At 34.0% G+C, this 27,852-nt stretch overlaps 1 protein-coding gene across 1 annotated transcript in view; it reads left to right on the forward strand.

Annotated features, from left to right (window-relative positions):
* LOC126857252 (uncharacterized) overlaps nt 1-27,852 on the forward strand; it is a 112,125-nt gene that overhangs the window by 4,200 nt on the left and 80,073 nt on the right. The window contains exon 2 of the mRNA XM_050606487.1: nt 1,916-2,892. Within this exon, the coding sequence (XP_050462444.1) occupies nt 2,780-2,892 (113 nt within the window). The 5' untranslated portion in view covers nt 1,916-2,779. The remainder of the gene's footprint in view (nt 1-1,915; nt 2,893-27,852) is intronic.

Below are 27,852 nucleotides of genomic sequence, written 5' to 3' on the forward strand. Positions count from 1 at the left end.
ATACAATTGAAATTCTATTGATTTCATTACGATATATCATTGCAGTTGCACTGACGCAATGTTTAGTCAAATGTTCGGGGAAAATAATTATTCGATAACGCTCGTATCAATTTTTTAAATATGGGAACAATGTTGAATAATATTGGAAATAAAACAAAATATAGGTATAACAAATTTCCGACAGATTAACTTATTACAGAGATGTATAGATCGGACAGATATATAAATAATACAGATTTTATTATTTGAGAGAATTTAATTATTGTATTTTTTTCTATTTTATTTTATTGTATGAAATTATCTATGTATGAGTATCAATTTTATTGTACATGTTGAAATATATGTTGTTTTATCTAAATTTGTTATAATCAAATTTTCTTAATGATATTGTATGTTTCTTTTTTGTTATATATTAAAATTATCTTTGAAATACTACAAAATTGAGAAAATATTTTAATAGAATCTTAAAATAGAATTAATTATTATAGAATAAAATAATGAAATAAAATTCTTTATATGATACTTATGATATTATTGTTTATCGAATAATTAAATTAAATAGAAGTGTTGCGTTTTTATCGTAGATGTTTGTAGTTAATCGTGATTTATATTGAAAGAGAAAATATTCCGAAATCTGACTATACGCTTGTGCGTTACATGATAATTAGGTCATATCACGTAACGAATTGAAAAATAATTATATCATGAAGAAAATTGAAGACAATTGGCCAAACGAACGCTTTTTAATTGAATCACGCTCTCAATTGTGACGATTCTTGATTGTCGTACAAGAAACTAGTAGATTAGAAACACTTGTGTTATTTGTGTTAAAATCATGATTAGCGTAGTCGCAAGTTTGCGCCATTCATTTACCCGTAAAGTAATATTTAACAGTTGATGTGTAAAAATTGTTGTGATGCAAATACAAAATAAGTTCTTGCCAGCAATACGTAAAGCAGCGCAAACCGATGTAACATTTTGTCCTCTCGATTTTTTCAGCAACACTTTCTTAGTATTTAATTACAATCGCAATAAATTAATCAAAATATGCTCTACCAGAGTATATAAATACAATCGATATAATGCAATGTAATTGCTTTATAATAATGTTGTGAATATAAGGTTTTTGATTAAGGATGCAATGGAATCGACATATATATTTTAATTATTTTGTCCGGAAACAATAAAAATAAGAAAGCTTTATTTGAATATTTTATTAGAGCTTGACCTGAATACGTTTTTGAAGAGTATTTCATTGTTTTAGAATAGAAATGAACATTGATACACACACACACACACACACACACACACACACTTTAAACATATTATAAATAATAAATCTTTATTCGCGTTGTCTTGATGGAAATGATATTCATTATTTAAATGTATAAAGGGATATTCAAGAATATATAACACACATTTTCATGTAATTTATTTTTGACATTATTTCTATTTGTAAAAGGTGTTTAAATAATATTGAATTATTCATGACGAAATTTGCATCTTTTGTTTGGTGAATATCTAAATTCGGATTATTTACAATAACCGTGTTATTAAATGGCTTAATTAAATTATAAACAAATTTATAGTGAAACAAAATTATCAGTTAGTTGCAGGATAATTTTTTTTAAATCATTTTATTGACAAAAGAGAGAAAAAGTGGAAGAGAGAAAGAGAGAGAGAAAATTTTAACATTTTTAAACTGAAAGTGAGATTCACACATACAAGTAAATTTTTTTAACAATAAATATTACAAAGCAAACCTTGTAATATAGGAATTTAATAACGCTGATGAATAAATTATAATTGTAATGATTATAATTTATATGCAATGATATACATATAACAATTACACAAATATTAAGATTATATCTGTATAAATAAAATATAATGTATATTTCATTTTGTTTTCCAGAAAAAAAGCGTGCATTCATCAGATCGCATGAAACGAAGAGAGATAGCGAATTGAAAAATTTCTTGATTTGAGTGTAAAACTTTGCGATCTATATCCTTTCGCGTGTATTCGTTCGAGCATTCGTTCTTTCAAAAAGTTTGACGTCGAAAAACTGTCACACTGCTCCTTTAATGCATCCACGGAATCCAACACGCAATGTAACACATTGTACAACGGGCTTAAAGTTCTGATGTCCAAAGACCGATCGGTTCTATCAGAGATATCTCAAGAGCTTTCTCGATTTTACCGAGAAAAGACTTCTCTCAAGAAGACTATCACAATTCAACGAGACGAACGTTTACTGTGTCCAGAATCCTGCAATCCACGCTCTACGATCAAACTCAGTCGTCACGTATAGATTGACTGTTGGAAAAAACATTACGAGGAATTGCACACCTCATAGTCGTCCTCGTAGACGTTAAGATCGAGTTGCGATAACCAATACACTCAAGATTCGATCACGACCGCTGAATCATCCACCTTTAAAGTCTGGATTCCGTTCGGTATCTGCATTCTTTCTCGACAAGAGAGACTTCGCGATCGTTCACCGTGTGAGACGAATCGTTATCGGCACGGGTTTCCGTAAATCGCTCTGTTATTATTATTATATACGCGATCTACTGTCGAGTGCGCGTTCGTGCCGAGTAGCAGGCTCGTTTTGATCGTCGATGAACGTGATTCGGTGCCGAGAAAGTGAAGCTTTAATTAACTCGCGTGTGGCGATCACGTTGTCTACGTGCCACATTGTCTAGGAGGCGGATCGCCCATTTGGAAGACCCAACCGAAGAGGCGGCCAGCTGTTAATCGGCAGCCACCGCGGTGGACATGATTATTTCAAAGGATCTCTTCCTCCTTGGCGATCAGGATTATCTGCGCCTTCCCGTTAACGAGAAGCGCCAGCAACGGGCAATGGGCCGGCCGATCATCAATGCTCCCAGGTAAGAAGACCAGTCATGAGATTCTTATCTATATTTTTACTCTCATTTTTATTTCACACTTGAAAGACTAAGAAAAATAGAAATAAAACAGTTCCGGTGATGTCTTTTAATTCTCGAGCAGAAATTTTTTAAGTGTCTATCCAAATTGAAAATTTGGTTTTTTTTTTTTTTTAAATTCCAGATAACGTCTTAAGAAAGTTCTGTCGATAAATATTGAGTATGATTCACCGAGATACCGTGTAAAATATAAAACATTATTATTAATTTTCCTCGTTTTATCTAATGACGAAAATTGACATATCCTTGAAAATTCTCATTTTTACATTTTAATCGGAAAATTTTATTAGAAAAAAAAAAATTTACTATTGATGCTTACGCATAAAATGGCATCTCTTCTGCAATTAACAGTCTCGATACACACTGGGAAGGCAGATTTATCGTTCAGTACATACAAGATAATCCGTGTGCACACTTTCAGCGCACATTTATTGGCTCGCGAAATGACCATTGATGGATTTTCTATTAGGCGGTTTCTTTCGCCGCGCAGAGAATCGGCAAGTAGAAGCGTTCAAACATATCAAGTGCACACGAGATGCATTAAAAACGCGATGTATTTACACACGGTGTGTCGAGATCGAGAGATTTATGCCGCAACTAATCGATTCGCCGCTCTATTATGAGCTTTATGATTTTTACAAGAAAAGTATGTTGAGGTACGCTCGAACATCGAACGTTCGTCGCTCCGTTTCCTCCTTCCATCGATATGATTTTAATGTTGTTACTCGCGCGTATCACTGATAACAGTGACTGGCGAGTCTTATCGCGGCTATGCTACTTAGAGGATCAATGATACGCTCATTTATAAATAATACGCCGTACGATTTTTATCATACTGAATAAAATCTGACCATCGATCAATGGATCTTCCGCAAAATTTGCGCCAGATAATACGCGCGCGTTATCTGAAAAATATTATTGTCCGTTCCATTAAGCGATATTTTTATATCGTCGAAACACGTGCGAGATACTTCGCATACGTAAACGTTGCGAAACGAGCAACGATAAAGTACTTAATTCTTTTTCATATTTAACTTTTGAATTATTCATACTCACGAGATAAAAGATTGGAAAGAGATGAGTTACCATATGATTATCATAATGATACTTAATTATTCATGTATTTGAAAGATACAAAATGATTAATTATAATTACACTTAATTATCTGCAATATTTACATATGTGTGCGTGTGCATCGGGAAAGAAATGGCTTAATTTGTTTTGTCTCCCGACGACGTAAATGTTGGATGACACCGCGAAACGCGGATTTCGACGCAGGTTTCTTTTTTTTTTCTTTTTTTTACCTACACAGATAAAGAGAGAAGCGCACACACGCACGAGGATGTTCACGGCGCTGTTTGCCTCGTGTCGGCGAAAATAGGGAGACATTCCCTTGCGCGACGCGTGCGAATTGCGACGTCGCGCTCTTATTTACCTTGTAACCTAGAAACGTTCGCGATCGAAAGAAAAATCGGTAGTTTCTCCCGCGGAGAAAAATCGAGTCTTCTGCCTGCGGATGAAATTGTTCCAGTTTCCCATGCGTGACCCACTGTTAGGGACTCGCGCGCCTCTCTCGCGATACTGCTCCCTATGCACAATCTCAATCGTGCACATTTGCCGTCTCTCGGCAAGTCCGTCCCACCTTCTTTTCGTTCGAGACAGATTTCTTATTTTGCTTGTGCCGATTTTCTAATCGCAGTTAATTCCGCACAATCTCCAGTGTTTTCTACACCTCGACGATAATTTCTTTTGTATCACGAAACACTCTTCAAAAACTACAAAGTTGAGTCTTCCTCCGTTGCTCGCGACGGATCAATCATATATATCGCCATCGTAATCGTACGGCTGCGATACGAATAATTGAAAATAATTAAAGATACTCGACATTTCTAAATTTGCATTTGAATAAACTTTATAACTTTATATAATAGCTAGACATATAGATATATCTGTTCACGAAATAGGCTGGCTATGAAAAACAGAGATAAAATAAAAAAATATCGCGTAACGAAAAAGAACGCAATGATTTAAAGAGGAATAATAATATTAATAGCCGATATTTGTGAAACGACTATTAATGATCACCGCATATTTGAAAAAAGAAAAATCTCTTAAATATTTTGTACGAAATAAATCTTGCTGAAAGATTATATAAAAGTTTGTTAGAAGAATACATGTATATATGAAATTTTTTTTTTTAAAAACACTAACAGATATACTTATTTTTTTCCGCGAAGTAATCGACATCTTATGTGTCACGGTTTGCGGTGTCACGCGAGAGCAAGAAATTCACATAGCTACTTCGAAATCTTTCGTTTCGCTGCAGCAGGCATAACATTGCCATAAAAGTCTTTAGCGATAAGTGGATTTCTCTCGATGTCACTTTTACAATATTGTATTACATTATTGTATTCAAAATATTCTTTCTATTCATGGAGATAATTGTTAATTTGCTCTATTTAGAATGAATAGACATTTATAGATGTAGATATTTATGAATACATATTTAATAGATAAAATATAGGGTTGTAGAAGTCAAAATTTTAAGACAATGACACTTTTTAATACAGAATTTAAAATTATTTAAGCCATATAATTTTCTTATATTGATAAAATTATAAAAAAACAAAAATTTGAAATATCTTATTCAACAAACCTAGTCGTCATGTTTCCAACGTGCGTCACGCACGATATTAATTTGTACCTATTCTATAGTTGCGATGTCCTCGACTTGCAACGTGCGGATATCGATTTCAACGACCTCGATCATTAAATTGTATTGAAAAGAGAGAGAGAGAGAGAGAGAGAGAGAGAGAGAGAGCAAGTTGATATAAATATCCTTTGTATCGTACACGTAAACTTTTATGATGTTCTGCATGTTATTTTCGAAGAATTTATTTCTATTTAAATGCTAAATTTAACTATAGCTAATTTAAACTGTTGAATTAAGAAGTGTACAAGTCACTTTTCGCATTATATTTAAAAGAATTATTTTTATTAATTATTTTTTTTTTCTTTTGTTTATTCAGAAAATTGCTATTTGCGATTATTATCAATAATTTAAGCTGCTTAGTATCTCTTATCTTTGATATAAAAAACATTATGAGACATGAAAATAAAATAATTATTTTTTATACATGTATGATTTTTTTTATATAGTTTACTTTTTATTCGATTAATCTTTTGTAAATCGGTATCTTTAACACAGTTATAATATATTTTGTGTTATGCGCGATTAAAAAGTTTTTCGAATTAAAGCGATTTTCTTGGATTTAAAGTTTGCAAGCAATTTACAAGCTGTCATAAGTCGGCTATTAGAAAACGCATTCTCTTGACGAGTTTACTCCTGCGTAAAGAATAACGAGAGTATTTTATTTAAGTACAGAAGTGGAACGAAAAATAGGGAAAAAGAAAGAAAACGGGGTACTCCACTGTCACCGTGTATAGCGATGAGATGAAATTGAGGACGGTGGCAGAAGACCATGCTATTAAACAGATTGAATATTACCCTATATTTGGGTAGATGTGCAATCAATAGTTTAGAAAAATGCGCTATTCGTCTTCGCAGCTATGTGTCCTTGAATAAAACCTATGAGCTTCGCGCGCGCAATTTGCCACAGAATGATGACGCATATACGTGCTTTACCGTGTTGTGTTGCGTTGCGTTGTCAAGAAGCTCGTGCGCGATTGTTTTATACTTTTTATAGTAATATTCATATCGAAGACAAGTCGCGACTTTTAACAATTGGCCCTGAAAAGTAATTCGGGAGAGGAGAGTATTTTTTTTATTGTAATAAAATGAGACATATATCGCGCTCATATTTTTCTATCATAAATTTTATCTTTAAAAAAAATTATTTTCCGCTTTTGAAAACAATATTAGCTGTTTTTCATTTCAAATCGGGAGTATAGATCGGGATTATACATCCCCGATCTACGATTAATCTACAATCCGCAATAACTGTGTAGAATATTCCACTATTATTTGTCGCGTTGGAAATTATTATTTAAAACGGAAAAACATGACATTTACGCAAATGATAAGATATAAAAAATAAAGCATCAGTAAAATATTTTTAATAAGCTTATAATCAAAATATTATAAACAAATTATATAAAAGATAAAGTATCGTGAATATTTTCACTCTTGCATATCAATTTATAATATTTTAATTAGTTGTGTTAACTTTTAAGTAATGCAATACGTATCACATTGATACAGATATCAATATTCGTACAAATCATGATATTTCATATCATCGGGAGTAGAGAGTAATTTACAATAGTATAAGAAACTTCCCCCTCTTCCCGCTCCTTGTTAATTTCATCGTCCACGACTTCAATCGTAGCGCGCGAATATCACACGCTCGTTCGGCACGAAAAGTACCGCGCCACGTTGCGTTGCATCGCGTCTCGTCGCGTCGCACAAACACGAAGGACGAATCTGCGAGGCAACGGGCGAGGCGAACGCATGAACTACGAGGAATGCGAATGGCTTGATCAAGCCCGTTTAAAACGAAGCGCTCCCCTCGTCGCGAGCCGACGACGTCGCTGACCTGCCTCACGCGAGTCGTTCTACTGTCTCGCGTTCTGGGTATACTCGTTCTTCCGTAGAAAGACAGCGGGTGAATATATAAGGCATATCCTTCTCCTAAATTGGCCGAGCTTTGGAAGGAAAAAAAAAAAAAGAGAGAGGAGAGGTAGCATCAAGGCTGATTTTTCGAACGGTGAATAAAAAGGCAATTTGGGTGTATTAGATTAAAAATACAATCACATTATACGCTTAATTTCTTTTCTGAATGAACGATCCCATTTAAACAATTATATATTCGAAGTATAATATCGGTTGAAATCAACTTTTTAAAGAAATAAATATCTTTTCTCGTGATTTATCTTGTCAAATTTTCAGAAAATTGTTAACGAGTTTATTTATTGTAATACGAAGAAATTTTTATTGATATATTTTATCTCACACGTACACATGTTTAATTTCTATTTACATTAATCATTTTTCAATATTATGTATGTGTATGTATAAATTATCTGAGGACTTGTTAAAAAACACTGTACTAACTTGTAGTAAAGTAGTATTATCTCTAAACCATTATGCTTTGATAATGTTGAGAAACAATAGGATTTAAATGCATAAAACAAATTTTAATAACGCAAAATATATTTTATATAGCGTTTGTAACAACTGTAGCTTATTTTTACAAAATTTATGGTAATACAATAACAAAAATTACTGTGAATATACGTGAAAATATATATTCATTTTCATTTAATCTTCATATCTACATTTAATCTTCATATTTACATATTTGTGTAGATGTATCTTAACATATCTATATATTTCTCGACAATATATAAAAATACATAGATGCAAATTATACCAGCCGTTATCAGGAATTATCTGCGATAAGCGCGAGAGGGAGGATAGCCGCTTTGACCTTGCATGCAAAAGGCATGAATATCTGAAGCCGACTTTGAAAGGAATGCAAATGTGTCTCGACTTAAGACAACCCACGAGGGTTGTCTTGAAACACCAACGAAGCGGAGCGGAAAGCTTGCTTTCTGCTCGATATATATATTTTTTATTCGATGAGATGCGCGATCATGAGCACGATGATTATGATTAATCATTCACTCAGTGGCAACATGTAGCTATGCTTTTACTTATATGCGATGCTGCCGCAAAGTGAGAAGTTCCCGATAAAGTTCATTGTGTCGCTCGATATATTTACATACGTTACTAACAATAAGATGCATAGACGCTGAAACATTTAGTTTCTTTTTTCCGAATGTAGTAAAAAATAGCGTAAGAATTATATAGCTTCAACGAAGAAATGGAAAAAATTGTTATCATAATTAGTCTTATTGATCTTATTCGAAATCGCGCTCTCGAGAGAGGTGACAATTTTCGCTCTGTAAAATCCAGGAGTGTCTTCCTCAAGAAAGAATTTAAATTCGATCCTTCTGCTTTAAGAAGAAACACGAGATGCCTAGCGAGCGTAACGCTGACCTACCTCACGCGAGAAACGGCTTTTGGAGACGCGCGCGCTTATTATCTATCGCGTTGTTATACGAGCGGCTTGTCCTCTCTTTCATTTCGAGTAAGGAGCGAGAGAGAAAGAGAGAGAGAGAGAAAAAGAGAGGAGAGATAGAGCCAAGGATGTTTCGTGTGGGCCGGACGGCGGGGCCGGAAATCACGTTCGCGACTGTTAAACGCGAGAGTGCGGCCCGTAAGCCGAATTGAAAGAAGCGCACACACACCGCTGTTATGCACTTTAGATTTAGTGGGCAATTTTAGCGGGTGCACTTATTACCGACCATGTGCTGCGATTATGGGTTTCGCCAAGGGACATACTCTGAGCCGGCATTGGGGCAATAACAAAGACGGCTCATGCTTGCTGCTAATAAATTTACAGTTGCAGCACAGTTTGTTTACAATGTTTTGAAGGGAAGAAAAGAGAGTAAAGACTTTATGTAGTTAACTTGAACTGAGTACATATCGAAATTTAAACTTCTTTCTTCTCTCTCTCTGCTTAAATTATATCAATAATAATATTTTGAACCTAAAGCATTTGTAATAAAATAAACGATATTATTTTGTAACTTGTACATTTAAACAATATTTATTTTATAAAAATCTAAAAATCATTATATTTTAATTTTCCGGATTATTATTAAATCGAATTCAACAAGCTTATTACATCTATTATAATTCGATGAAGAAGAAAGATGAGGGAAAATGAAAAGATTATATCCCTACTAAAAAGAAAAAGAAAGAAAGAAAAAAATCTAAGTTAAACGAGCAAATGGTGTGAAAAGTATATAAGGAAAATAGACGAGATAAACGGCTAGCCAACAATTCGCTTTTATATCTATATACGTGTGCCTACATCATAAACAAATATACATATGTGTATTATATACAGAGTGTAACCGAAATATATCATTATTTCTCTCAATAATGAAATCTTTGATTAATTTACAATAGATCGTATTTTTTATAAAACGAATTGAATACTTTTTCGGCAAGCTATTTCTAAATAAGAATGTAATATACTTAATATTATGTTAAGTTCATTTAAAGTAAACTAGAGATTAAGATTTAATTATTTTATCATCACTTTAAACAAGTTAAAGCTTAACACATCGGTATTCGGTCCATAATTTGTAACAGAAAACTGTCGATATCACATTTTTATTAAAAAAAAAAAAAAAATCGATTCTGAATTAATTAGAGATTTTTTTAGACGAAAGAAATGACAAACAGATAACTCTCAGCGACACTCTGTATTATACGGTTGCAAACGCATTGCGCAGTGTGGCTCCTTTGTTATCGCTCTTGTTGCCGTCCCAGTTTCTTCGCTCCGATACACGCAACGCGTTTCAATACGAAGTACTGTACAATGCTATTTGCTTTGAGTCGCTCTTTGCTGAAACAATGGCACGATTTGTGTCTTCGCATCGTCCTTGTTAAACCGATTAAGTCAACTTTGAGAAAGTGACGGTTTGCCACTTCGATCTCCGATAAGCGCATTCGATTCTATTGAAATTCTTTTTAAAAACGAAGTAGCAACATCAATATAGATAATCAAAAAATTTTAAGTACACATGTCTTGTATTTTTTTATCTCAAGCTATTATAACATAATAGAAATTAATACATATGAAATTAATGTATATAAACATTTACATTTTATATTATAACGATAAGTTAATTGATTAATGAGTTATTTTTAAATCTCTATCTCGTATTGATTCAATATTTACGTTGATGTTTCGCTTTTGATAATAATCACTGATAACGTGATCGCTCGTTTGCTTAGTCATTCTTTCGTGCAAAATGCATCTTTTTATTATATTCACGTATTAAAAATTTTATATATAATTGTATTATTATAATGCTGACAATATTTTTTGCTATTATGTCTTTTATTATATGATTTGCTAATAGAATAATGTTTAATAGAAAAATTGTTCTGGTAGAATATAATATGCGAGGATATAATGAAAAAAATATAAATATAAAAATCTATGCTTCTGCTTCAATTATCCTTACGTATAGAGCTCTCTTTCTCCCTCTCTCTCTCTCTATCTCTATTTTTGTGTCTATAACTTTATAATGATAGCATCGAAATCGCAGTTCTTTTGGGGAAAAGAAGACAGGCGGCTGGTATGAGAAGATCACCCTCCGCGGTAACTGCTCTTGCGCCGAAGACCGCTTCGCGTCCGTACAGAAATAGCCTTAGGAGCCCGACGACTACGCACGCCGAGACGCGTATTATATAGCGGTACCACACTCTCGAGAATGCGATTATTTTCTCGCGATCGTTGATAGCGCGATCCCCCTCTCCGCGCCTGCGACAGAAAATCAAACACACTGCCTATTTTGCCCGTCTTTGAAAACAATGCGATGTCTCGGCGCATCCTGACCTCGACGCAGAGAGAAAAGAGAAAAGTTCAATTAAATCTTTTAAATTATTACGATTAAAGTTAACGATTGGATTAAATTTAGGTATAATAGACAAATTTTCTTTTAATAGATCAAGTCAGTATAAATTTAAAAAATAAATACACGGATACAAACTTTAAAATTGATGTCTAGACACGACTAGACACATGCTAGACACATGCACAATGTTCACACTTCATGATTTTTATAATAGCCAAGAAATGCTCGATATGGAAAGTTGACTGCTATAATATAAATGAAATATCATAAGTGCTTCGAAGGGGAAGTAAAACGTTGTAAAAATTGAAATAATGAGAAAATTATCGTATGTTATTACGATTTCGATTGTTATCATTTTCACCACGCCCATGTTAAAAATATGAGAACTTTCGATTCGCCATTCTGAGGTCGGGATGCATTTCGTATAGTACGGTATTCCCTGACTAGTTCTTGAAAAGCTGTCCAGCTGGAGGCAATAAACATTCTCGCTGACACGATTATTGCAGCCACGCCGACAGGATCTATTAAAAGTCGTGTCGATGATGCGTGTTGTAGGCGCCCGATCGTAAAAACTTTGTTTACGAGGGCGAAGATACGAGCGGTCGCAAACTCATTAGACTTTGAGCCTGCTCTTAAGACGAAGCAGATACATTCCGCAAAAGGCAAATTTATTTTTCGCTGATAAGTCTGCACCGACCAACTAATCAAGTAATCAGCGAATATTTTATCGTTCAAAAAACCAATTTTTGCATTATGTCTTAAATATAATAAAAGCTATTTAATTGATTGATTTTAAAATGAATGATTGTAAAATGAAATAATTTTATAAATAAAAACGATTAATTTCGTTATATTGTTAACATTTCTTTAGTTTCTTTAGAATCTTTAGTTACATTCGTCGTTTTTACATTTTTACATCATATTATATTATAAATATCTCACTAAGGAGTTTGCGCGACTCTTTCTAATATCATGTAAATAAAAAAATTTTTGTGTATTTATTTAAGAAGAGATAAAAAAGTTGCACAGAAAATTATGAGGAAAGATATCAAACATCTCGTGTAAAATATTTTAAAGAATTATTTCAATAATAAAACATGAATAATTTTTGATATACAAGAGCAAAGATTGAAAGAGTAAAAATGTAATTTAGATTTTTAATTTAAGGCTTTTTGTAAATATTTTAAGTTGAAACCTAGATAAAAGAGTTTTCAAACATAAAAAAAAGTTTTAAAATGAGAAGTTTTTCCTACATCAAATAAAAATTGTTCAATCAATTTTTTTTTGTTGAAAAAAAAATTGACACTAAATTTTTTGACAAATTTTTTATTGGAAGTAAAGCTGTAAGAGTTTAAGACATTTTTTATTTATTTTATTGCATTTATATTATGCATATAAGTTTATATGTATTATAAGTTTATATATATGTATTATTAAATTTTGATGTAGACGATTATGTTATTTTATTCATAAAAGAATCTGTGCTAAATTGAAACAAAGTCAAAGTAAAGTCTTTTATCATTTAGCATATTTAACGATCATCATTGGCGAGCTTAAGAGATGGCCCTCGTGATCGGCAAATCCGATATAGAATAACGAGGGCGAAAACGAGCGGAGGTGAAGGGGTAGAGAAATGATAGAATTTAATGTCGACGGCGCGCCGTTTGATAAGATGGGCAATATATGCATGTACAATCATTGTGATCATCGAGTCGTTAGTCGCTACTACCGCGTCGCACTGACCTTTAAGCACGGGGGTCAATTCTGGTTGTGTTCCTTCGTCCGTGTCACGTACTTATGTGGTGATTTTCTCATGATGCGCCGTAATTGACGCGCCTACCTCAATCCCGTCACACTTTCGCCGGATGCGATTTTTGTTGCGTTGTCTCGCGATGCGCTTCTGTTGAATGCAGGGATTGAGAGAGCGAGTGTAATTTTTTTTTGTATAATCAAGATTTCGTTATACGATTTGATTATACGCGAAATATATATATATAAAACGCGAAGTTTTCTATATTTATAATTGCAGATTTAGAACTTTTATAAAAGCGACGATCGATATCGGTATAATTTTAAATGAATTCAGATTCTATATCATAGGAAATGGTTTTTAAATTAATTCGCGAAAGAATTACATTTTAAAAAATAAAAATTCCTTTAATTATTCAGGAGTTTAAAATATTTTTTATTTATTATTGTATCATTCGGTATTTATTTTGTTAATTTCATCGAATTGAAAATATTGTTTTAAAAAAAAAAATCAAGTTTGGAACCGATTGGAAAACTAGATAGATTTGGGACAAAGTGTTATTTTCAAAAGCTTGTATTTTGGACGTTTTCTTGCGAAAATGGAATTGGTTCAGGTATGTGTTATCACGTATATCACGAGCAGGTGTAATCGAACTGTATTAGTGTACCGGATATAGAGAACGGTAGAATATTGCGTCGGTAGATTATACCCGCATCATTCGTAAATGCAATTCGTCTACGACGTTTACACATGTTCGCATTTGCTCGTCTCGCGCGCACTTGTCGCATAAGCGCGCATACTATCATGCGGACAATATATACGAGAGGAGTGTCGGTGTGTCTATATACAAAAGGCGCGCTGTCATACATAAAGTGCGTAGTATCTCGTAGGACTCTCACTCTCGGCGGTATTCGCGCACACACGACGCAAGCAACATGCCTTTGCGTAGAATGAGTGAGTCGTATTGAAATTCGTATCCCGGGGGGGCACGCGTCCTCCTCTAATAATTCTTTCTTATTTATAGTTATTAGACTAGACTTGCCGCAATGTAAGATGCAATTAATTTACTTAAAAAATATCATACATTTATCAAATCACAATCTCTTTATTAATTCAAATAATTGAAGCGTTCAATAAAATCAAAGCGATGTAACATTTATAGAGATTTCACATTTTACGAATATCTTATTGTAGTTGACTCATATATCTCTTCGCGATTATCTTATCAATTATTTTGGAATCCTTAATTTCGATCTTTTTAGATCTTTTCTCTTTTCAATATCGAATAATTCTATATCTGTCGTCAAAATTATCACGGTGCTGTATGTAACATATAATATCAGCTTACGTAAAACGAGTCATCTGTAACGACAGCTCGCATAGCGATCGATGAGCGCTCTTTCTCTCTCTCTCTCTCTCTCTCACCCTAGTCCATTAATGTCCAATGCTGTACAGTTGAATGCGTGCATCTGCGTCGTCTGCATTGCCGCTATGACCGTTGCGCTAGAGAGAGGAGACGGCCAGAGTACGATCGAGAGTAGATACAGAGGAGGGAACCTGCGACAAGGGAGGGATAGGGGTAGAGAGAGAATCTATATAGGTGGGAGAAAAGGAGGGAAAGAGGACAGAAGGAAAGGACGAGAGGCAGGAAGAGACGGAACGAGATACGAAGTATCGGTGGCGGCGTTGAGGGGTGGTGCGAGAGCAGTGGCGATACTCTCGGTGAGAGAAAGATAAAGGGAAAGAGTGAGCGAGAGGAGGAGAGAGAGAAAGAGAGAAGGAGAAACAGCACGCGGATCGCGAGATAAAGCGAGACGTTGCGATCCGAGAGATCGTTGAACTCGAGCCAGTGAGCGCAGCAGTCTGTGCTCAATGCGCGGCTGCGTGAATGTGCACGCGTGCGCGCTCGCGCACCACACGAACACGGGCGTGTGTTAGGGCACATCGGTGGTGCATTGATGTACGCGCGATGCGGTATCGCGACCGAGAAGGTGCACACGTTGGGGAAGAGCAGAGAGGAGGAGGATGTTGATGATGGTGCGACGGGATGGCGGGGAGAGGGGGGAACGGGTGGAGAGAATAGAGAGAGGGAGAGTTGGAGTAGTGGAGAGGGAAGCATAAGGCCAGGCCAGTCAGTAACGATGTCATTAGTTTAGTCAGTCAGCGAGTCAACAAGTACGGTCTTTCACAGACGTTTCAAGTGGGTCCTGTGGGCCTCTTTCTCTCTCTCTTTCTCTCTCTCTCTCTCTCTCTCTCTCTCTCTCTTCATGCCCTCCCTTTTTTTCTGCTTTTTATGGGCCCTTCGCGCCGCTGGCGAGCGGGGGGGCCTTCGGGGAATATCGCGATTGACTGACCCCATGCGTCGCGATTGCAGGAGCACGCATTACCAAGCGTCATGACGATTCAAGTTCGATTCAAGTGCATTTTGCGATCGCTTTTCAAATAATCGACGAAGCGTTCGTTTTTTAAGGCAATTTTTTAAATATTGTTTCCTTATGTTTTCGTTTAAGAATGTTTTGCTGAAAATATTGCTATTAAAGATATAAAACTTGGGCTATCGATAAAAAGTTTATAGGTAGCATAGATATAATAAGAATTATGTTTGTTTGAATTATTTACAATACTTCATTGGAATTAATATTAAATGCTTACCTAAATGTTTAAAATAAATGACGCTTTATATTTACATATATTATAAATTTACACATCATAAATTTTAGTCGATTTTTCAATTTTTTTAGAATCTTTTTATTCAACAAAATAGATCCCTTAAACATATATAGAGATCGATATAGTTTCGGTAAAATACAGCATCGAAACCTGAATTCACTGGATTTGAATCTATATTTAAAATTTAAAATTTGGGATGATCAAAATGTACGCACAAGTATCGCTGAAGCTGTTTTATTGATTGGTTTTATTGATTGACTTATTTATACGTAAAAAAATGTCAAATTTCGCATTAAATTATACATTTCAAGTTTAATAGTCGTTGTTCATGTAAAGTCCTAGAGATCACAGGCATTTCATGCGTACATCGCGGTGATTACATTATAATCGAGCGGTCTTGATGAACGATGTACCTTTGTCACCGCAGCATTACGTTAACCGCCAATTAAAGTCGCCGCGTCTCTGTGGTTTAACTCTGTGCGCAATTTCTTAATCGCGCACGTTTTCACGAACAATATACGCTGTCGTAATAAGGTTTATAGATCGTGTTTCTCTCTATGCCGCCGATGATTCGCGTCGTGAAGAAAAAAAAACGCGTCGTAAAATAATCTCAGTCGGAATCTTGCGTTTTTTGCTGAAAACTTTTTCATCTAGAAATGCGAACGTCCGTAAAACGCGCATACTCGCGATTGCAATCTGATGATATCGTCTAGTTACGACGAGCAACTCTGGCTTCTAACGAGTCGTAATTACGTGATAATTGATACCCACCGTTTTCTCCCTGCCAGCTGATTGTGCGGTGTCATCGTAATAAGAAATTCGCTCCTCCGTACGTGAGATTCTCGCAGCTCCTCATGCGTTCATAATGCATCTGTTCGTCTGCAAATCACACATGTGAGATGCTGAGATTCCCGTAGTCGAACTGTTGAAGTGTAATTTTTCTCATTATTGTTATTCCCAGAGTTTGAGAGCATAATTCGCGTTGATACGTAGCGTTAATAAATGCCGTTATTTAGCACGCATATTTATAACGTGTAAGAGACATTTGGTTGACCCGTTTTCTATTTACGTTCTGAACTGCATTCGAATTTCATTATAACAGATAGACAGAGCCAAATTTTCATTATAACAAAATTTCAGTTTCCCAGTTAGTGTATCAATATACAAAGTATGTTAGAGTTACCGCCGACTCTTTTTTTTAGGGTCAATTCATCAATTGAAATTGTGAAATACATAAATTTGACATAAAGATGAAAAAAATTTATTTATTTTTCACTTAAAAAACACTTCTAAAGAAAGTTTTAGTGTATTTTGATACAAAATAATTTTTAATATTATTATATTATTATAAGTATATGATTATTTTTAATTAAAGAAGTATCAAAATTACGTAAAAATAAAAGAATGAATTTTTGATTGAGAAAGATATATTTGAAGGATATATAATCTTCAAGTTTTATTGAACACGCTTTTCTTTTTAGCGTTTATCCTTTATTACACATCTGCTTCAAATTTTTTTACACTTTCCATTATTTACATATTTTTCTTTTTGTCGCCATTTTATTTTCCACAATTTAAAAAATAGGATCTTATTTATATATAAAATTTAAAATTTTACAGATTGCTTTTTATATTCTCTCCATAAATAGCTTGATAGATGGACAAATTTCTTGATAAAGAGATATCTTCTTCGCGAGAGAGCATTAGATAAACATTAGAAAACGCGCAGGCTCGCTTCTTCTCAAACAAGTTGGACAAAAAATTTATACCCGCTTGTCGTACGTCGCGTAGAGTCATACACGTCGGTGAATTCCATAGCCGGCTGTTGATTGGAAGTTTCCCAATGCGTTTTCGCGCCTCCCGTAATAATAATAACCGCGAGGAGCACACACAATCCCCGCCGAACGCCGCGCGTTGTGCAACGCTATAACCGCGACGTGCTGCTGCACCCGCCGTTGCAGCACCCATCGCTGCACCACCATCATCGACACCACCACCACCACCAGCACCGCCGTCACCTCTGCCACCGCCGCGGTCGTCGTCGTCGTCGTCGTCGTCGCTAGACGAGAGAACGCGCGCGCGCGCGCGCTCGTCACTCGCTCGCACGGGTGGCGGCAGACGCCTACATGTGAGTGTTTTATACGCGGGTCAATGACTCGGTCGAGTGCATAGTGCCGCGCACGCGCCGGTATGTATATGTGCATGTATACGTGTAAAACGACGCGATATGGGCCCCGCGCGCGCGCGCGCTGCGCAATGCGCGTGTATATAGTGCGTTAAATATGTTAATGTACAGTGAGCTCTCTCTTTTTCCTCCTTCTTTCTCTTTCTCTCTTTCTCTCTTTGACTCGATAGTGCGACTAATATTCCATTGCCACGTTGATCCGTCGGCAGTATTGCATTTTTGTCTTGGACCGGTACGGTGTACCTGCGAAAAATGCCAAAGGCTCGAGATTGAGCAAAAGATATTCGTGCTCCTTCTCGTGCATATATATCTGTTTTACAGAATTGCAAGATAATTAGAGACACATAAATAATTTTTTCTTACTTTAATATTTCAGTTTCTATTTTTTTAGAAAGCTGTCAGATTTTTTAAATGATAATCTTAATTTTTCTTTTAAACAGGAAGAATAAAACATCTAATAAATATCGTCTGCATATTTTTATTACTTTTTCTCAACTCAACTTTATTTATAGTGCATCATATTTTTTAGAATCAAAAATTTTATAATTAAAATTCTATGATACAATTTGTGTGCAAGACAGTGTACAAATGAGTAAATTTTTGTGCAATTTTGTCATTTTTGAGTTATAATTTCGTGTCTTTATTCTTTATTTGTTTTCTCTTTAAATGAACTATAATTGAAATGACAATTTAACAACGTATAATTCGAATCTTGTACATCATTATTTAGCTAGCTATTCTTGATTGAAATGTTAAAACATTAATATATATATATACAATATATACAAATATAAAATATCATTTTTAATGGTCTCTAAAAAGTAGCCAGTACAATATCTGAAAAGGAAAGAAAAAGTGTAATTTTCTAGATACATATGTGATATTTTATTTTCTCCGAGATTTCGCTTTCTTTAAGTGTTTAACTTCCCAATTTGTGTTACTTTATATATGACGGAACTTTCTGCAGTTTTTCGTACCGTCGCGTGCAAGTTAAATTGGTAGAAACCAGATGCTACTGGATAATAAGAATTTACCGCGTCATTTATTTTGCTTTCCGCTTCGATCCTATTAGAGAGGCGATACGTGCTGCTATTAGAACCTACAATGTCTCTGGTATGTGTATACCTACGATGTCCATGGCGTGTATACGCGCAGCATTTGCGCATATACACGCCTCTTATATCACGCTTCATTAAACAGTTAATTAAGTTAGGTAGTTAATTAGTTTAATAGTACACGCGTAGTGCAAGTGTGCACGGATTCGGTATGCGATTACAGCCACCGAAATTCATCGTCAATCTTCTCAACGTATTTATGACTGGATTGCTCTCTCGTAATATTTAAGTGGAATCTAATCGCTTCGCGCTCTGAGCAATCGCATTGGAATCCGATTCCTGTGTTCCATTAACGACTTTCGGGTCATTCGAAAGTAAAATGTGCGCAAAAAATAACAAAGCAATTACGTGGAATGATATTTTCGCTTATTATTGCAATTATATTATGATCTTTTGTTTTGAAATAATAGTTTATTTGATAACTAGTACTTTCGATTGTAATCAATTATCACGCTAGGTGCAATCGATATTGTACATATAATCTATTATGTATGATATAACAAAATATCTCTTTAAAAATGAATGCATGCAGACATATTGTTTTTACTTTTCAAATATAGTATGGTTCTGAGATATTTTTTTTATAATAATAATTAAATATATAAATTTAATATTTAGTTATTTGTCAAGGTTGAGGAGGCTTTACGAACTTTTTAACTAGGCCGTTTATAATTCAAAATTGAGCGAACATAAAAAAATTCTTTTAGGGAAATATAGGCCTCGTAACGGTATATACCTTCTCCGAAAACATCTCGAATAGATTAAATTCCAGAACTGTCTGTGATGCAATCACGAAGATGAAGGTCGGTATATGTACGGAATTAATAAACCGTTTGTTGACTGTCGTAAGGACATTTATCTCGTAATGTGATTCGTGACATCAAGTAAATTCATTCAATTCGATGGCGTTCAAGCATTTTATAACGCACGATGCCTAATGAATCTAACCGCTAGAATATACCGTGGAAGGTGAGTGACCTGTCTGAATGTGTTGAGATGCATTTGTTGATCTAACTGTGACAATGAAATTACTGTTAGACGTGTTGACAAATACAAAAAAAAAAATCGTATCGTTGTATTCATCAGAAAAGTTTCAAAACTTTTATTTTTTATTTTATGATACATTTTTGGACGACAGGGTATATATGAATTTTCCTTGTATTCTTATTGTCCGATATAAAAACATTATATCGTAAAATAAAATTTAGTAAAATTCTTAACGACATTTTATACACATAAAATACACATTCTATACATTAACTTAAATTTTATAATTATATATATTTTTTTTAATAATATTTTGCCATAAAATAAAATATACGCGTGTTATAATAATTGTTTTGTGAAATATTCCGGCAAATAAATTGCAGGCAAAAAAAGAATTTAAGTGCTATATAAAAAACTTTTAGAGAGAAAGAGAGAGGAGAGGAGAGAGAGAGAGAGAGAGAGAGAGAGAGAGAGAGAGAGTTACGATAGAAGAATGCTACAATATATTATACGCGATGCCACAATAAAATACCAAACAGGACGGGCGTTACAAAGCCGCATAAAGTCTATTATTAAAGTTGTTTGCATATAAGATTTATGGTAAATAGATACATAAAGAATGAATCCGCGAACATTCCCTGTTAACAAAAAGTATTTCTTTGACATTTAATGTATTTGAAGCTATTCAAATTAGTCAAACGCATTGCGAAAGAAGGAGACGGATAAAAATCGAGTCGTCGCCTAACGGAGAAACATCACGTTCTACGGTCGCATTTGTCATTTTGGCAGCAGCGGAGGCGCTATAGGAATGTAAATCTTATCGGGAGACGTCTCTAATGATCGTGGGTATTAGGATTGAAATTAGGCGAGTCGTTGACCTTTTCAAATATTTTGAAACTCGATTTTCTCTTTCGTGTTCGCGGATCATAATAAATTTCTTTTAAACCGTTTGTTACATGACAATATGATAGTCCTTATCACAGAAGCGAGGAAATATCCAGTCGTCTAAAATTAATTAATTTTCCCCATTGGAAAAAGAACTCTTCGAGATAAGTTAATAATGCAAAAACGTGTTGAAAAGGCAAAAGAATTTTTTTAAATTTATTTACGGTATTTACCTCCTAGATTTACTACATAATACTTATTCTTGCTTTATTGACATGCAATATATTATTAATAACAATAAATGATAATATAAAGGCAATGCCTATAGGACAATACAGTCTTCGATAACGACTGATGAATCTTAATCATAAATTTCTAATCGCCAAGTTAGAATAAATATTCCTACATAATATTCGATAGCGTCTCTAGCTTGTTTGAATATTAATACTAATTTTGCTAAGTAAGTATCCGGCGACTAATGAAATGAACGTTAACTGTTTCACGCTGCGCGGCGGTCAGTGACCCGTTATAGTTTAGACTGGAACGGCGAGAGATATATATTCTCTGGTTCAATAGTCACTAATGTTAGATAACGCAGATATACGCCGCGAAAAGGAGATAATAAATATATATTCACGAACTACGAGAGAGTACATATATTTGTAAACTTCTACACAGTTCATAGATATTGCTTGAGGAACCGAACTGAATAAGCGTGAATCACGATAACAACGAAGAGGAAAAATATTACGAAAATATATTTAGTGATTTAAAAATATATATAAATCGATATATGCGAGAAGAAAAAAGATCGTTTAAGTTTTAATCGAAAGAACTGGATTTCATAACAGAACATCAATTATAACGACAATATCATGCACAAGGATATGTGTTGCTTCATTCTTACGTGGAAATCAAGCCGTCAGGCGCAAGTCTTACCGAAGAATCGATCTCGCACGATGACGCCATGTGTCATTATCGACTTCCAAAGATCGATGCATATTGCGAATATTAATACAAGGGGAGGGGCGAGGATTGACAAAGTCGGTCGGCGTGGGCAACATCCGAACGCTAATACGTGAACTTACTGCGACAAGTCAGTGGCCTCGTTGTTGGAGATTCTCCTATCTAATAGTCGTTCTAAAATTACTGTTAGTTACACAAATTCCGAGATGGTCCTCTAAAGCTCTCGCTGTGTGGCACGTTTAATCAGGCCGTCAGGCCTGTTCGTACGACAAAGGGCTTCGTAGCTCAAGTGCCAAGTCATACGAATGTGACTTTTTGCGTATACAGTGTATAAAAAACATTGTTTTCCTAAAATATGGTATTCTACATTAAATTTTTATGACTCTTTTGTTGTCGAAATTTTTAAACTTTGAAATTTAATTAACATTATTTTTACTATATTGAAGAGCGGAGAAAAGAAGTTGCAAAAGTGCAAACTGATAATAAAATTTTATCATAATTTTAGTGAGTTTTATTAAAATTTAATAGAATAATTAATTTAATAGAATTTTATTTTGAGACTTTTATTTGCCAAAATAATGCATTTAAATAATTATTATTATCAATATATACTTAATATATTAAAATAATAATATAAAGTTGTTTTAGAGACCAGTAATTTTAATATCATTGCTTCAGTAGATGTTTGTTCTATATCCTCGCTTTATTAAGTACAGAAATTTGTTCAATATTTGAGTTATATCTTTTCGAAGTTATGTAACTAAGAATATATGACATTATTTAAAGTCTGTGAAGTTGCTAGATATGCTTGAAGTCGACTTTTAAAAGCTCAAAGTAATCATTTTCACTTGTAATATTCATTTTTTGATAGAATAATTTAACTGTACAAAATGTTTGTTGTATACAAGTGTTACATATAATAAGTAATTGTTTGTGCCAACAAGGCAGAGACAGAAATTATCACCAGATAATATAAATGCACAATGTGAGAAGCTATAATCTTTTCACATAAAAATCAATTCTTATCTATATTTCTTATTTTCGAATAAATTGGAATTTGTCTTTTTAAATTTTGATTAATTTAATCCATAGGTTTTGAGAAAGATTAAATTTAAAGGAGTTTTACTCGATTATGATTCCAAGTTATAGTGTATCTTTTTAATTCTTTACTGTATACAAATAAATAATAGCATATCAAAATGCTAAGGATAGAATTGCGATAAAATCTAATGTTTTCAAAAGGCGCCTTTTATAGAGTTTTCAAAAAGAAAACTCATGCCACCATAAACTCATTTTTATAAAAATTTGATTACTCGGACTTTTCGTTTAAAATCATTATTGTATTGAATATGATAATGAAATGAAAATTTATTTAACGAATAGAATTTGGAAACGTATATGTAAGGAAATATGTGTAAGCTTTTTTGCCATAAAAAGCTCCCGTGTAAGTACGTGGCCGAAACAGCGGCGACATCGATCGAGCAGCTACTTTCACCAAGGGTGAATGCCTTTCGACTTTATCCTCGCCTTTATCCGCCTTCGCGAGTCTTGGGGGAAGAAAGAGAGGAAAGGAAGATAGGGAGAAAGAGATAAACGCGCGAAGTACGTCACGTCTCACTTCATTCTCGAAGTCACTCGCACGATAACGGCGCTCCGACGAAACCTGTTGCTCTTTACGTTTCTCGATCGTTGAACGACGTTCATTTTTCTACGTGACCAGCCACAATCGAGTCGCTAACAATAGTGCATTAACCGGCTGCCCCGATTACAGTACGCCCGGTCGCGAAGGAAGAGAGCTATAAATCCGAGATACAACGCTTGACGATTTCAGCATCAATTCGATTACGGCCGATTAATCCTGACGAACGACGGTTTTAATCACGAGTTGCCAATGAATATCTCAGATATTGTATTTCGATAGTAAAGATTTTCTGATTTCACTAGTGTTTCGGTTAACGTGTTTTAACTTTAATTTTCTGTTTCTATCTAATTTTTATGCAAGAAAAGAAGCAAATCAATCAAACTAAAATTAAATTATTAAAATGTACTTTCAATAATATTTAAAAATCTCATTTTCTGATATATTTGTCAGGTTGTTTCAATTATTTAAAATATCATGGCCTTTTCAGACAACAATATAGAAATTATTAAAAGACACATGATATTTTATAAGTTGTATTAGTAGAATTACTTGTCATATAATAAAAAAAAAAAATCTTTACACACATACAATCTATAAATATATCTCGATTTCTAATTAGGTATTTTATTTTGCACGTAACTGTATTTGTGTGGATTAAAATCGTATCTTTATCGTCGTATCCTTGGATTACCGACTTCACCATCGAATGCATTTCGCGTCGCCATTGTCGCACCGGTTGTCCGTCAAGGTAGGATTCCCATATTAAGATATATCCGACGAGGTCTCTCTGATTTCAATCGACAAACCTTGCGCGGTGCAATCTACTTTCGGGACTCGCTTTTAGGATGGCCCGTACTTGAGAGACAAACCGAAGATTTTTTAAGCAACGAAATAATGAGAATAAAACTGAACAATTGTAAGCTAACTTTTACCATACCATTTTTTATATTGCTTTGTATTTCATAGCAAGTGACATAATATTTTAACAAAATTACTCAACTTTTCCCTGTATTTTTCACGATTAAATTATATATATATGTATATAAAAATTATTTAGTTTTCAGACCTTTTGTATAAACGCAATATAATAGACTTTTGCACAGAACATTATTTGATTCGATATTTCGGAATACAAATTTCGATAAACAATTTTTGAATTATTTAATATTTTTGCGCAGCACAGTTTAATTAAAATGTATTTCAGTATCATCTCTATGTATATTTATATAATAAAATTAGCAAAACAATGCTGAGATGAATATAATAAAAAATTTATTTATTCCTCGGAGCATTATATCAGGACAATTTAATTAATGATTCTCGACAAAGAATAATGGTCGTTATAAATTGCTCTGGAATGTGTGATTGAACTCGCGTGCGATCGGTGTCTATACCGATAATTCGATATAACGACGTGCCCCAACGATATATTTCGCTCGTCGTCCTTTTGTATCAAAGGTCCGATATTGGACTTTCGTGGTCGCTCGTCGATCAAACGTGTTATACAATGGGATACTCGGGATGATTCGTCAGGTCATAAGCACTTTTCTGTGCCTCTCGCTTGGCCGAGAACGAGGAAAGACGCGATAAGCAGAGAGAAGAAGAGGCACGTGGCGAAAAGAGAGGAGGCGCCTCCGACGTCCGGATCGGTTCGAGAGAGTCCTTGACTTTTGGAATGCGGACCATTGGGGCCCGGGTACATCCAGGTAGTCCAGTGAGGTGTATACAAGTGCATGTGTATAACGCATACATGTGCTTGCACGTATGTGCGCTCTTGCCGATATCCAAACTGACAAACCGAGTTAAAAGGCTCTTGTAGCATAATTAACGCCCTCTCTCTCTCTGCATCTGTTAAAATCAATTTTTTTTTTTAATTTCTATGACTGGATCTTTATATCTTTATATAAGCGACGAATCAGAAATTATTGCTTTAAGATATAATTGAAAGAAAATAAATTTATCTATTATTTATTTTAAAAAACGTGTTTATTTATTATTTGTCTAAAACCGAAATTAATATTGTGGAATTTTAAAAACTGTCCCAATTTATATATATGAAAATAAAAAAGATATGCATTTTGAGTGATTCGTATATGTGCAAAATTAATTGTTATTTAGGATGAATTGTGCCTTTAGACATGATTAATTATAATTATACTTATATTTTTGCAAATTATAATTATATTTTTTTCCTAATTATGTTTTGTTTCTTACATAGTACATGTAAAGAGAAAGAAAATTTTTATTTAATTATGTGTGGCTAAGATTAAATAAAATAGATTTCGATAATCAAATAAATTATTGTTTATATGCTGTTCTTATTTATCTATTAAACAAATATTTACTTATTCTATTTAATAATTAATAATAGATAAGTACAAAAAAAAAAACTGACGATAATATGTTTATTTAGTGTCTCGGTTCGTAAATATAAATGATTAATTTATTATATGATAGCGTTTGATACGTCAAGCTAAATATGAGCCATCTAATGAAGATATAGATAAGAATGTATACAATATTCTTCTGTCAACTTCAGTCAAGCGATTCGAGATAAGAACTTTCAATATCCATCGAAAGTATAACCACTTCTTCAAAACTATATCTAAATATATTTTGGATTGAATATTTTAGGTCTTCTAGTGAGTACGAAAAAAATCAGCAATTTTATCGCGAAAAAATTCTCTGTTTTTTCTTTTTTTGTTTTTTTTTTTTTGGTCTAAAGTCTAAAATTTCAATAAAAATTTGTTTAAACGTCTTTCGCGATATAATGTAGAATTAAAAGCGGAAAAAATGCAGAGAAAATAAAAAGAGAATCTTTTGTAAACATAGAGCTGTTTTTTTATGTGATAACATTTAAAATATTTTACTATTTTACTATTATTATATATAAACGTGGAAAGCTTTAATTAATTAATAAATGTCCCAAATGATCGATTTATTTGATATCGTAATTTTTTATTATTTATTAATTAAACTCATTTTTAGATTTTCTGATGCACGCATATATATTTGCATATTCTATCTCATTTATTAAATTATAAATATATACAATTTGCTTGATCGTATTTCTCTCTTCGCGCTTCGATATTCACAAAGAAAATATGAGAATATATATCTTGATATTTGCATACTTCGATAAATCGCTGATTTGTCAATTGATAGATTTGTCTCATGCGTTTCTGTTAACAATCACGGTGACATTGAAGTTTCTTGCATGCGGATTGAGATTCCACGCGGATTGTTACGCGAATGAAAGTCGCATTACTACGTACAATGAATCAGCTATTTTTGAGTCTAGTATGCAGAACAAGTCAATAAATATCATTCAAGGTTTAGTATTTACTCTATATACTTAGAACGTAAAGTGCTCGTTCTGCTCTTATTCGCAAAGTATAATTTGACAAGCAATATGATAACATTACATTCGGAAAAAATTTAGGGACTTTTTTATCTACTATCTGTGTAATAATTAATTATTAATTAATTAAGCAAATTGGAAATGTAATTTTTGTCTTATTACAATCTGTCTTTTATATTAATTTTTTTGTGGGGATGAGATATGTAGATAAATTTTATACGATTAGTTAATTATATTTCCCTTTCTAATATTGTGATTATAACTGTAAATAAGGTAAAAAATAATATTTAATTAAAAGAATAGTTAACCACGATGCATAGTGTCTTATGAGATGATATTAAAATACGCTTTCCGTCTACATTATTATAAAAATATGTAATTTATCTGCATTATAAATACTATCATCTCTACATCGATCGATTTGTTCATTTTTATCTCAGAAATTTTCCAAATTTAGATTGCCGATTTAGGACAAAGCACTTTAATATATTTGATTCGACGTAAGTTTTCCTAGGAATCGTTCACTTCACTGGAGGGAAACCTGTGCGTGGAAATTTCAGATCGAGCCATTTTCGGAAATGTAGTGAGAATTTTCGATTCCGCGGACCCCGCCCTACGTATCTTCGAATGAGACGCGAAATCCGAGGCCGTTGGCGACGCGCACCCAATACCTCGCGACACCTCAAGGCCTAGTTTTGTCTCGGTCAAGTAGCCGAGCTTTTCGTCGAAATGTCGGCAATTTTTGCCAAGACCGCGACACGTCATTGCGCGCTCTCGCACGCTACCCGTCCTGCATTCGCGCCCAACAAGTCGCGCTCGCACGCACGAACGTACGAATGCACGCATGCACGCACGCTGAAGGCGCGCGAGAGCGTGTTGGA

The sequence above is a fragment of the Cataglyphis hispanica genome, chromosome 2, assembly GCF_021464435.1.
Source record: "Cataglyphis hispanica isolate Lineage 1 chromosome 2, ULB_Chis1_1.0, whole genome shotgun sequence".
NCBI classification, from domain to species: Eukaryota; Metazoa; Arthropoda; class Insecta; order Hymenoptera; family Formicidae; genus Cataglyphis; species Cataglyphis hispanica.